This window comes from Salvelinus alpinus, chromosome 7 (assembly GCF_045679555.1).
Source record: "Salvelinus alpinus chromosome 7, SLU_Salpinus.1, whole genome shotgun sequence".
NCBI classification, from domain to species: Eukaryota; Metazoa; Chordata; class Actinopteri; order Salmoniformes; family Salmonidae; genus Salvelinus; species Salvelinus alpinus.
This window is the reverse complement of record NC_092092.1, coordinates 23,683,700-23,695,519: the sequence shown is the minus strand read 5'-3', so window position 1 is coordinate 23,695,519 and position 11,820 is coordinate 23,683,700. Positions and strand designations below refer to the sequence as shown.

Genomic DNA, 11,820 nt, shown 5'->3' with positions numbered 1-11,820 from the left:
GGAAATGTCTGGGTGACCTATTATAGTGTTGCACAAGCAGATCAGGCTGTCGCAAAAATGGCTGACCAGAAACCGACAGTGGATCCCGAAGTCCCTTTTGCAAAGAGGATAGATCCAAACAAGGAGGATCTTACCAGGGACGAGTTCTACTTTATCAGACAAGTGGAGCTCGCGCAATGGAAGAAGAAATCGCAGCAACTCAGGGGCCGTAATATTGCAACAGGACTTGCTATCGGAGCCATTGTAATGGGTATTTGTATCCTTGCCAAACTCAGTCACAAAAGGTGAACTGCGTAACATGAGCTAATTTGCCACTAAATGGCATGATATAGCGATCCATTGTAATGTTGCCATAACTATTAGCAGTTAAAGTCAACCAGACATTATTCATGTATGTCCTTGAAGCTGTAAGTCATTGTAGATAGGTTATGAAATTCACGTTGTAGTGGTGAAGAACAGCATGACATGTGTTTGCATAACAGCCATGTACTGTAGCAAGCGAGTTAGCTAATTGGATAACCATGTAACGTTAGCTAGTAGCCAAGCAAGGATCTAACTAGAGTTAGCTAAGTAGCTCTCTCATCATGCCACTTTATTACAAGTTGCTACAGTGAAAGCTGGTGATGAGTGTAAAACATGTCTGCCATAAATGTATGTTGATGATGATGAAAACGTTCATCCTTGTGTTTATGTAGTTAAGTTCGACTATAGCTTCATACCCAGCACATACCTTGCCTCTGTCAACACATTTGCCTTGACTTTGCTCCTCCTAGATGGCTACACGTTTTACTCAGTGAAACAGGAGAAGATTATGGATGAGCTGGATGCGGAGGCCAAGGTCGCGAGAATGGGGGGGGCAAAGACAGGCGCCAACTGACTTGGCGATCAGATGGACTGAGCTCAGATCGACTGTGTGGTGTGCCACTGATCCTATCGCCTGTAGGCCTACTTGCACTGGAAGGGACTAATGCTGACAAATGCTGGTGCTACATCTTATTCCACTGCTAGCCACTGTCAAGGCAGCATCGGACCCTGTTTTGCCCTGGATATGTATACTTTTATGTGGTTGTGTTGCTGACTTAAGTGTCTTCATGGTGATTAAACATGCTTGTCTGTAGAAAGAATTATCTACTGCCCCCGATTACCCCCTTACAATTTCAGGATCCTGGGTCTTGTTCATTAGGCACCAAGCGGATGGCAACAGGAGGCAACATGTTTTTTAATGATTTCTGGTTTCTTAATGGTACCCCAATGAGTAGGCACCTATTCTCCTTCCTTTTCTTCCCAATGACTAGGCACTTGTGTAGAAATATTTGTATTCCCTTCAAATCAGCATCAAAGGATTTCTCCCAAAACTATAAAACTAATTCAACCTCATGTCTATCAGTAATGTTAATTCTACAGTGGCCTTGAAATAGGTGGGATTAGAAATATAACAGCTCAACTGGGACAAAGAAACATATTTATATTGAAATATATTTATGTTGATAAAGGATTGAGTTGTACATTTGTTATTATGCATTTGTTTTTTCACAACAATAAATGACATCTTATAGCAAGGTCAGTGTAATGTTTCATACACTGATATTGCCACAGTAGTACGGAAGCGGAGAGGAACACTATCATTATTTCAACTCTATATCAAAATATGATTTACAGAGTTTGTTGTAGCCACCAAAGCTACAGAGTAAAAATATAAAATAAGACATTGCAAGGAAAAGGCACAGATTGAGCATGGCAGGACAGCAGCTTTGTATGTTAAAGCAATACAATCAACCAACAATCATACATGCATTCAAAAATGTGGATTGTAATCACTTTTTCTTTCTTTAAATATAAATCTTAAGAGTATCATTGCAATAGAATTCCATATGTGTATTTAAGGCAATAGCTAATATGGGCTCACAGTTTAATTCATTTTTTAGGGTAGTCGTACTCTTCCCCACTTGTGCATATAAATATGCTACTTTACCAAAAAGTGATGAGTTACTACTAAAGTAGAATTTACTAAAGTGCATAGGGTGCCTGGTTTATTGCGCATTGCAGCAAGGTTTATCATTGTCAATGTGTTTGCACAAGAAAAGTAGCTTGCCAAAATGTCTTTGATTCATTTGTAAAAGTAATTTACAAATGCATTATTTAATATTTACACATTTACAATCATGGTGAGAACCAGTAGTCTAGACCTATGTTTAATTATTTTGGGAGAAAATATAATCTCAGCTAAAAAGTCAGGAGAGTTGAAAATCATCAACCATAAATTGCCTATTTATTTTTAATCGATGTGGCTGATTTGGCAATACTTTCACTTGATTTGTTTTTAAAAGGAGTAGTTTTAGTCTTAGGTATTTGTCATTTATAGAGCTGTATTGTGCCTTGCTTCTTACTGTATAACCTTTTTATATTTCATATGAACACATATAATGTGAAATTCTGAAATATTCTGGAAAGACTGACACCTAAATGATTTCAGTGTTGTAGGTCTACCTATAGTACTGTATATGGTTGTTCGGAAAGCTACTTGTCATAGTGTTGCATTTTATTGATAAATGCTCACTATAATGTATATAAGGTACTGCCTACCATCTTTTAACATCTATGTTCACATCTTTCTACACATTGACAACAGTCGTCCTTCATAATGCTGTTGAATTCATCAGAAATATTGTTGCATCACTATTGTACATTGGAAAACAGGCAGAACTATAACAACATATCTGGACTTCTGTAGTCAGACTCTAGAGGGCAGTAGCGAGCTACAGTCAGCATCAACAGATTCCAAACAGACAGTCAAATGTGCAAAGAGGAGAGTGAATAATCTGAAATACAGCAAGAGTTACTGAGCTTCATCTCACTCCACTGCTCCCAATAAAAATGTGTGCGACAGTCAGATAAGCAGGAAAATAATGATCAACTGCCCCGGCCTCGATCCCATGATCCCAATATTGTAGCTGGAACAACCCTTACTGCTCTGTGGCTACAAGGCAGGACTACAGCTGATCATTAAGGCTCTATGTACAATGATCACACGTTTCTCACTAGCATTGCATAGTATGAAGAATGATGGTGCACTACTTGGGCTAGTACTATTGTGAGCCTTTTATACGCATTAGCTGAGGATTAGGCAGTTTTGAAACTTTTGACCATCTCATTTTAAACACTGTTCTGGTGGCGTCCTAGAACGGGTATGTTGCACTGAACCGTTGAATCTGGCAAGCTTCTCTTGGGGGTGACTGACAGCGGATGACAACGGTTCTGTTGTCCCTTCATAGCAGAGGGCTCAGCGACCTCTGACGGACCTGCGACCTATGATTAACCCTGTGACTATTTGATCAGCAGAGGAGCTTCCTGGTTTCTGGGGGATCTAGGTAAGTCTCCTCCAATGGGGGCCCAGATAAAGGGTTTAGAGGTGATGTCAGTTATTTCCTCCAGCAGGATGGGCATGATTATTTCAGTCACATTTTAGATGAGGTAGTCTGGGCTTATTCTACAGCAAGCATGGTTGAAGATTCTTACTGGTGAGAGAGGAGACAAGGAGATGCAATGATTAAATGTGTAGAGCATCGTGCATTGCACATTAGGATTTCCAGATAAACTTAGATTTTAGACAGCAAAATAAATGTAAGATATGGGTCGTGATTCAATCAGATGTGCGTTGTAGACAAGCACATTGCACTACCGACAACGCACCTCTAATTCAATCGTGGCCATGCTCTGTGTACAGTAAATAAAGACATAATGAGAGAACTCTAACCATTCTACTGACATCGGAAGCAAAGGTCACCCCTTTAGAGGGCTTCTCCGGAGAGCTGCTGCTGCTGTTGCTGCCACCCAGAGAGTTCCTCCTGATGATACCTTGGAGGGGGAGTATGTCCAGGCGCTGCAGGCTGTTTCTGCGGGAGGTGGAGGGGTAACTCCTCTCCTTAGAGATACGGCGTTGGCGACTGGAGAGCATGGCGGCAGGCGAGACAATCCCCGCAGGGGGAACCTTCCCCATCCTCTCATACAGCTCCTCAATCTCCCTCTTCTGGGTGGCCTGGAGACTCTGCACCTGCACCAAGTGTCTGAGAGAGAGAGAAAGAGAGAGAGAGAAACAGATAGGTGAGAACTCTGAGGACTTGTTTAAGTGATTTGGAATAGTTGAGATGCAAGTTGAGTTCAAAATAATCAAACTTGGATTCAAACCCTAAATCGATCTGGAATGAAAATGGGTAAATAACTGGAGAGATGCTGAAGGTGAAACACTCACTTCTCCCTCATCACCTGCAGCTCCTCCCGCATGTCCTCGTCCTCCGAGTCGTCACTGCTCATGTACGTGAAGTTGCGGCTGTAGCTCAGCCACAAGTGGTGCAGGGCCGAGTTGTAGGTAGGGCTCCCTGCACCTCCCTCCCACAGGCCACGCCCCTCTGAATCCACCACCGTGACGGACAGGCCGCTGTCTGCAGACGTACCCATCAGACTGAGGCTACACACTCTCCTCCTCCTCCTTCTTACTATCTGCTGCTCTTCCTTCTCCTCCTCATGCTCCTCGTCATCTTCTTCCCCCTCTTCTTCCTCCTCCTCTTCCTGCTGCTGCTCTTTGGTCCCGGCCCACCCTACCTGGACCTCCCCGTCCTCCTCCACAGGGAGGTGTCGGTCTGGGGGGGAGAGAGTGAGGGAGGTGTTCAGGCTTGTATCTGCCCCCCCCTGCTCCTCTGTGCTGCTCTCGGAGGTGGTGGAGCTGCCCACTGACTTGGGCCTGGTGGAGCCTGTGGTGGAGCTGCCCACTGACTTGGGCCTGGTTGGGCCTGGGGTAGAACTGCCCACTGACTTGGGCCTGGTGGGGCCTGGGGTAGAACTGCCCACTGACTTGGGCCTGGTTGGGCCTGGGGTAGAGCTGCCCACTGACTTGGGCCTGGTGGGGCCTGGGGTGGAGCTGCCCACTGACTTGGGCCTGGTTCGGCCTGGGGAGGAGCTGCCCACTGACTTGGGCCTGGTGGGGTTAGAGCCTTGTCCATCTGGTGCAGCAGGCATAGGGATCTCTATGCTAGGGGTGACCTGGAAACGACCCACTGTGACGGCAGAAGGCGGGGGATCTGTGGGGTGGAAGAGGTTTATGATTAATATCAACACAGTGATAATTATTATTTTTCACAATCTGCAGTTTGTGTTTACATTCTGTTCCAGTAGTGATATAATTTTCCATTGACATTGACTCGTACTTTCAAATTGATTCAAATGGATAATGTCGTCTCAATCTGAAATGTACTTTAAATGTCAAGCGTGCTGTTACGCGGATCTACCACGGATCGGATAGAATCCTGGCCTTAGTTTCATAACTTTCTGTCAGAAAAACCAATCCAACTGCCATATCTACTGCCAACATCTGGTTGTGTTCATGGTGCCATAAATGGGTGGGAAGCAAGAGCTAGCGGAGGTCTGGCACTAGGTGTAACTCTACTCTACACGGTCGGAAAACAGTTATTTTCTGCTGAATGTGGCCCTGGGATTTCTCAAAAACAGAGCCTGTTCTGTATGTCTGTTGAGCGAAATGGGCTGGGTTGGGTTGCTCGGGTACTGGAGCTGGGTGGGGTGGGGGTGTGAACACAGACAGGTGGGGAGGATGTGGGAGGAGAGGCCTGTAACGAGCGTAGAAGCCTTCTGATTGGTCATTTCTGCTGGGCAAAGCTTCCCACTGGTTACACACTGGTTGAATCAACGTTGTTTCCACGTAATTTCAATGAAATTACGTTCAACCAATGTGGAATAGACGTTGAATTGACGTCTGTACCCAGTGGGTTCTAACTGGTCAATACTGGTAGGCGGGGTATAATCACACCTACCTATTGGTCCCTTATTCAATGGAACATTCCATCCAGACATGTGGTTACGCAACAGATCCCGAGGCACTGCTAGTGCTTATAGGTGATAATGTCACCAAACACTGATGTGGACAGGATAAAACACAAAACAGAACTGAAAACAACAGGAAGAGCCAATTGGCCCTAACACAGTCATCAGGCCTTATTTAGACCAAATACAACATAAAACACTAGAGAAAGGGCCTCGTTGAGTGTCTGTGTATGTCTGGAGTGTGTGTGTTTTTGTATGTGTGTGTGTCTGGAGTGTGTACTCTGCAATTGTTTAGTGTGCTAACAGAAGCAACATAGGTCTGCCAGCGTCCTCCCCAACCCATCTCCTACCATCAACAGATCAACAGTAAGCTTAGGTAAGGGCCAGTACAATACAGAATACAGCTAGTGTAGAAGTAGAGAGGGGAAAGTCACTGTGAATCTTACCTGTGTAACTGGGGGATAGTCTGGGCTTGGGAGCACTGGCGTTCATCTCAGGCACCGTAGGTCTCGACATTGGTGTGGTTGAGCTGAACGATGATAACTTGGGAAAAGAGAAGGGGGAGGGGGGACAATACTTGTCAGAATGGCATTACTTCTCACTGTCAGACAGTCATGTATGGGCTGGTTGGTAACTTACTGTGCTCTCCGGGCTGTCTGGAGACGAAGGGGAAAGATCAGACCCTGACGCACAGCTGGACACATCAGACTGGTCCTGAGGAACCATGTAGGACCCCTGGGAACTATTCTGTAAATGGCTTAGGGGGCTGGATGCTGCTTGCTGTGATACCATCTGTGGGCTGTTGTAGCCCATCGTGGGGGGAGATATGTGATTATGCTGCCAACCGGGGTGTCCATTTTGAGAGTACACAGGCACTGAGCCATCCCTCTGCATCTGTGGTGGAGTGTCTGCGCCCTGGTAGACACTGTGTTGCTGCCCTTGGCCAGGCGTCCCACCCTGGGTGTAAGGGAGCTCCACTGGAGCAGTCTGGTAGTGGGGGGAGTAGACGGACGAGTAGACCGACTGAGGGTGGGTTAGCTGGGGGTGGAAGCCTGCTATGGAGGGCATCCCCTGGTTAGCCAGGCTGTTGGCAGGGATGAAGGAGTGAGCCATGCTCATTGCCATGGAGATTACGTTGGCCAGGGAGAAGAGGGGCTGTGTGTGGGAGGGCCACATGTTGGGGTTCTGGGGGTGAGGAGGGAGGGTCAGGGGGTTCCCCTCCCCGCTGTACTCAGAGGGGCTCGGAGCATCAGAGTGGGGGCCGCCGGGGGAGCCTGGGGCTGGGGAGAGGACGGAGGGGAACGTGGGGTTGCTGGCGACCCGTGTGAGGGGAGGATGGGACCCCACTGGTTTGGGGGCACCGGGGTTCACTGGGTAGGGGAAGGGGAAGTGTGTGTGGCCCATGAAGGGGGGCATGTGGTAGTACTGCTGGTGTTGCTGCTGCTGGGGGGGCTCTGAGGAGTACATGGAGGCTGGGTGGTGGTAGTGGTAGTGAGGAGAACCTGGAACATAGAAACAAAACAGAATAATACATGTTAGTTATTATTATTACATTCAAAACTTTTATTTCCTGAGAGGGAACTTCATGTGTGGTGACTGATTGGTAGACACAAAACAACATAACATTACCTAACTCAGAAACACGACTTATGTAAAAGGAACGCCTTACAAAACCTCAATGGGTTCGTTACAGTGTCCTCACACAAACCCTTATGCCAACGTCTCGAGAGACATTTACTAGCAGAATCCCCTAGGTTGTAAAAGAGTCAATTATATTATTGCTCCATCTCTCTCTCAGATTTTGGATTGTCTTGTCGTTCCTTCCGCCCCACTGCCAAGTGACATCAGACATTTAGAAAATAAATTCCTCATGTGCGGTATAAAGATGGATTCCATGGTAGGGTTTTGTCTAACAAAATCACTGTTTAATAGAGCTAGGATGATGATTTCATTGCATAAAGGCCCTGATAGCCGGAGCAGTTGGTTGTATGTAGGGGCATGCGCTGTTATGTGGGCATGCGCTGTTATGTATGCATCCCAAATGGCACCCTATTTGCCCTGGTCAAAGTAATACACTATTTAGGGAATAGGGTGCCATTTGGGACTCCACTCATCTTGGCAGAGAAGAACACAAACCGGGCCCAACACCATCGTAAAACCCCTCCCTCCTCAGACCCCTTTCTTGGTATTGTCAGGAGATTTGCATGGCTCTGACTAACCATCCCTGCACCTCACACCCCAGGTCTGTGCCTCAGTGGTGCGGCGCCGGCCTTGCCCTAGGGCCTCTTGGGTAATTACTTCACTTGAAGAGCGCTTTTAGCCTCTTTTTGAGATGTGAATGCTCTCACTGTGAAGCATAAGCTTTTCTGGCCTAACTTGTACTACAGTATGATTCTCTGCAACATCTGTTTGCCAGCACACACACGCACACACACACTTTTCAAGAAAGTCTCCTCCAAAACTCCCACCGCAAGAGAGGGAAGCATTTGAATTCAATTAAAGAACATACAACTGCCCCTCCACCCCCACTAGCTAAAGACTTGGTGGCCATCTGAAAGATATCTCCCTCCCTCCCCAGTTGTCTCTATTCTCTGCTGTACACAGCCACAGCACAGTCCGGTTTCGCAATGCCTTTTGGCCCCTCCGCCTCATTTTTAGTTGCCTAACCTACAGTATATTTCTGTCTGCATTGACATGTTAGTGGCTTGTTTACTTCAGTGTCGGGAGTCGTGTTGGTTCATAACTGTAGAGCCATTGTTGAATTAAATGTCAAATCAATGAATGAAGAATGTTATGTCGTCCTGAAAAGTCCCTGAAGAGTTATCAATATCTCTGGCTAGTCTCCACTGTAGGGTTCTCAACTAAACTAAAGACTTGTGATGAATACACACGTTTTCAATTTCAGACTCTTCAAATGTCAAAACTAGTCCTTCCTCACTCCATTGATGTTCTAATTCCAAACAAATCCCTGTCTGCATCCCAAATGGCACTCTATTCCCATAATAGTGCACTACTTTTGACCAGGCTCTGGTAGTAGTGCCTTAAAGGTAACAGGGTGCCATTTGTGAAGCAACCTCAGTCTACAACAGTTTTCTCTTTGTGAAGAGTAAACAATGCCTCTTCACATGGGACCGTGGGGAGGAGGAAGAGGAGGAGAGGTGGGTCATTACAATACAGTACCTGGGGCGTTTTGGAAAGACTGGGAGCGTAATAGAGGTCTCCCTGCAGGTGAAGTCATGTCTGCTGGGCTGAAGAAGTCTCCTCCACCAGTGGGCCCTAAGGGAGAGTCACATACCCCTACACTGGGGCCAGCCATGCTGAAGTCTGGGAGAACAGACAGACACAGTCAGACTCAGTCATTGAAATGGACATGCTCACCGGCAACAAAATGAAGGAAACTTATAGAGACAGACACATGCAGGTCTATTTGCCATGCAAACCCAATATAACATACATAGGCCAAGTGAGGCCCAGAAATATAACAAAGACCAAGCAGCAGAAAAGGAAATTTAGAAGATTAAGGTTTGGGCATTTTACCAGGTAGAGAGTAGGAAGAGTGTGTCCGCTCCAGAATGTGACTGTGAAGATTAGGCTGGAATAGAGGACACAGATATACACCGTTATTATATTCATGATACAGTATTAATTCATACACTACATTTATCATTGGTCTTCCCAAGGGGTTTGTTGTTGAGAAGTCAGTTGCATTTAGCCAGGGTAATTTTAATGATACGATCCATTTTAATAAGGACTCATTAAGGCAACCATTAACATCTATTTAGTGTTCTACTTCACTTTGGTCTAAATCTTTTAACCACCATAATCTGAACGAAAAACTAACTCTAAACCCTCCTAAACAGGAAACAAACCCTCTAGAGTCACAGCTCTATTTTATTTTCTTGAATTACTGCAGTGTAATGACTGGTCACGCGAACATGCAGTAACGACTAGGCAAAGACATAAATGTCCAGAGGTACACTTCGGTTCTTGTCTTCCATGAGGAGTTTTCTATCAACAAATAACTTCTCAGAACCCATCTGTGATGTTGTTAAGAATAGAATAATAGAAGAAGATATGCCTCTAACCTAAACCATAACCCTAGTACACAATCAGGACAGAGACAGACAAGTTCCAGAGTTGTGGTTACATTCTCTCAGACGGAACTCATTTTCTATGTTTTTTAAGGGGAAGAGGCCCGGGGTTTACATGGGACACAATTAGCCCAGAAACGTATAAGGCCATAGGGGTTCTCAGTTAGAGATGTGGTCGGGTTAGCAGCCTGTTTTCAATCAAGTCCTGGTCCGGAGCCAGGAAGGAGAGATTTCCAGGACAGCCTGAGGTAATTATGTACCTAGGGGGTAGTGTATGTATGTATGTATGTATGTATGTATGTATGTATGTATGTATGTGTATATGTATGTATGTATGTGTATATGTATGTATGTATGTATGTATGTATGTATGTATGTATGTGTGTGTATATGTATGTATGTATGCATGTATGTATGTATGTATGTATGTATGTATGTATGTATGTATGTATGTATGTATGTATGTATGTATGTATGTATGTATGTATGTATGTGTGTGTATGTGTGTATGTGTATGTGTGTGTGTGTAGGAGGAGGAGTTACCGGTCCTCCCGACCCACATGAAACAACACATTGTTCTTCACTGTTCTCCTAGATCCATTTACTGGAAGGCTTAGCACAGCAGGCAGGTTGTGTTCTGAGGATAGGAACATGTCCTGGCAGTACAGACTCTTCTCTCCTGGCTGCCCCTATCTAGGTACATGTGCGTTCCAAATGGCACCCTATTCCCATTATAGAGCACTACTTTTGACCAGGGCCGATACACCCTTTCTCAGTAAACCACTCTGAACCTAAATAATGGTCTAGTTATATTATCTAGAGCTGGACTCTAGTCATAGACTAAGTCATAGACTGTTCTCTGTGCTACCGCACGGCAAGCAGTACCATTGCACCAAGTCTGGAACCAACAGGACACTGAACAGCTTCTACCCTCAAGCCATAAGACTGATCAATAGTTAGTTAAATAGTTAACCAAATAGCTACCCGGACTATCTGTATTGCACTAACTATTTTGACTCATCACATACACTGCTGCTACTGCTTATTATCTATCCTGTTGCCTATTCACTTTATCCCTACCTATATGTACATATATACCTCAATTACCTCGTACCCCTGCACATCGACTCAGTACTGGTACCCTGCGTATATAGCCAAGTTATCGTTACTCATTGTGTATTTTATTCCTCGTGTTTTTATCTTTATATTCTTTTTACATTTTTCTTTCTGCATTGTTGGTAAGTAAGCATTTCACTATTAGTCTATACCTGTTGTTTACGAAGCATGTGACAAATAAAATGTGATTTGATTTAGTGTACACACCGTAGGCATGGTGGTGCACTTCCACTAATGACGTCATAGGATTTATATGGGGGTTTAAGAGCTTTTTAGTACCACCATGTCCTGATTACAGTATTACTCCAGTTGCTTTTGTTCTGAGCACACCTTCTCCATTACTCCTTAACCCACATCTGTCTCTTAGGCATTTTCCCCACTAGGCACCTACTAAACACACTCTTCTACTATATTTATGACCTGCCCAGGATAAGCACAGCTGGGGGCATTGCATTTAAACTAATGTAATGTATAGCATACAAATGCCCCCTCACTGTATGACTTTATTACATAGCCTTAGCTCCCTATAGCTCACGATAGCTCCATAACTCCCTATAGCTCCCTATAGCTCCCTAATGCTCCCTATAGCTCCATAACTCCCTATAGCTCCATATAGCTCCATAACTCCCTATAGCTCCCTATAGCTCCCTATAGCTCCATAAAGCTCTCTATAGCTCCATAAAGCTCCCTATAACTCCCTATAGCTCACTATAGCTCCATAAAGCTCCCTATAACTCCCTATAGCTCACTATAGCTCCTTAAAGCTCCCCATAGCTCCCCA

The 11,820-nt window shown here is 45.0% G+C and overlaps 2 protein-coding genes across 3 annotated transcripts in view; one reads left to right on the top strand and one right to left on the bottom strand.

The window, feature by feature from the left end:
• The first annotated feature begins 2 nt into the window (after window positions 1–2).
• coa3a (cytochrome C oxidase assembly factor 3a) lies at window positions 3–1,559 on the top strand. Its single transcript, XM_071409514.1, has 2 exons — window positions 3–256; window positions 774–1,559. The coding sequence occupies exons 1-2, from the start codon at window positions 58–60 to the stop codon at window positions 875–877; spliced, it is 303 nt and encodes a 100-aa protein (XP_071265615.1). The 5' UTR covers window positions 3–57; the 3' UTR covers window positions 878–1,559.
• Window positions 1,459–11,820, bottom strand: part of wnk4a (WNK lysine deficient protein kinase 4a) — a 71,426-nt gene continuing 61,064 nt past the window's right edge. The window contains exons 14-20 of one of the 2 annotated variants that reach the window (XM_071409500.1): window positions 9,370–9,424; window positions 9,013–9,156; window positions 6,472–7,334; window positions 6,279–6,375; window positions 4,250–5,075; window positions 3,755–4,064; window positions 1,459–3,515 (exon numbers count right to left, since the gene is read on the bottom strand). In XM_071409500.1, coding sequence (XP_071265601.1) covers window positions 3,513–3,515; window positions 3,755–4,064; window positions 4,250–5,075; window positions 6,279–6,375; window positions 6,472–7,334; window positions 9,013–9,156; window positions 9,370–9,424 — 2,298 coding nt within the window. In that variant the 3' untranslated portion in view covers window positions 1,459–3,512. The remainder of the gene's footprint in view (window positions 3,516–3,754; window positions 4,065–4,249; window positions 5,076–6,278; window positions 6,376–6,471; window positions 7,335–9,012; window positions 9,157–9,369; window positions 9,425–11,820) is intronic. The other variant, XM_071409501.1, reaches the window with a different exon arrangement.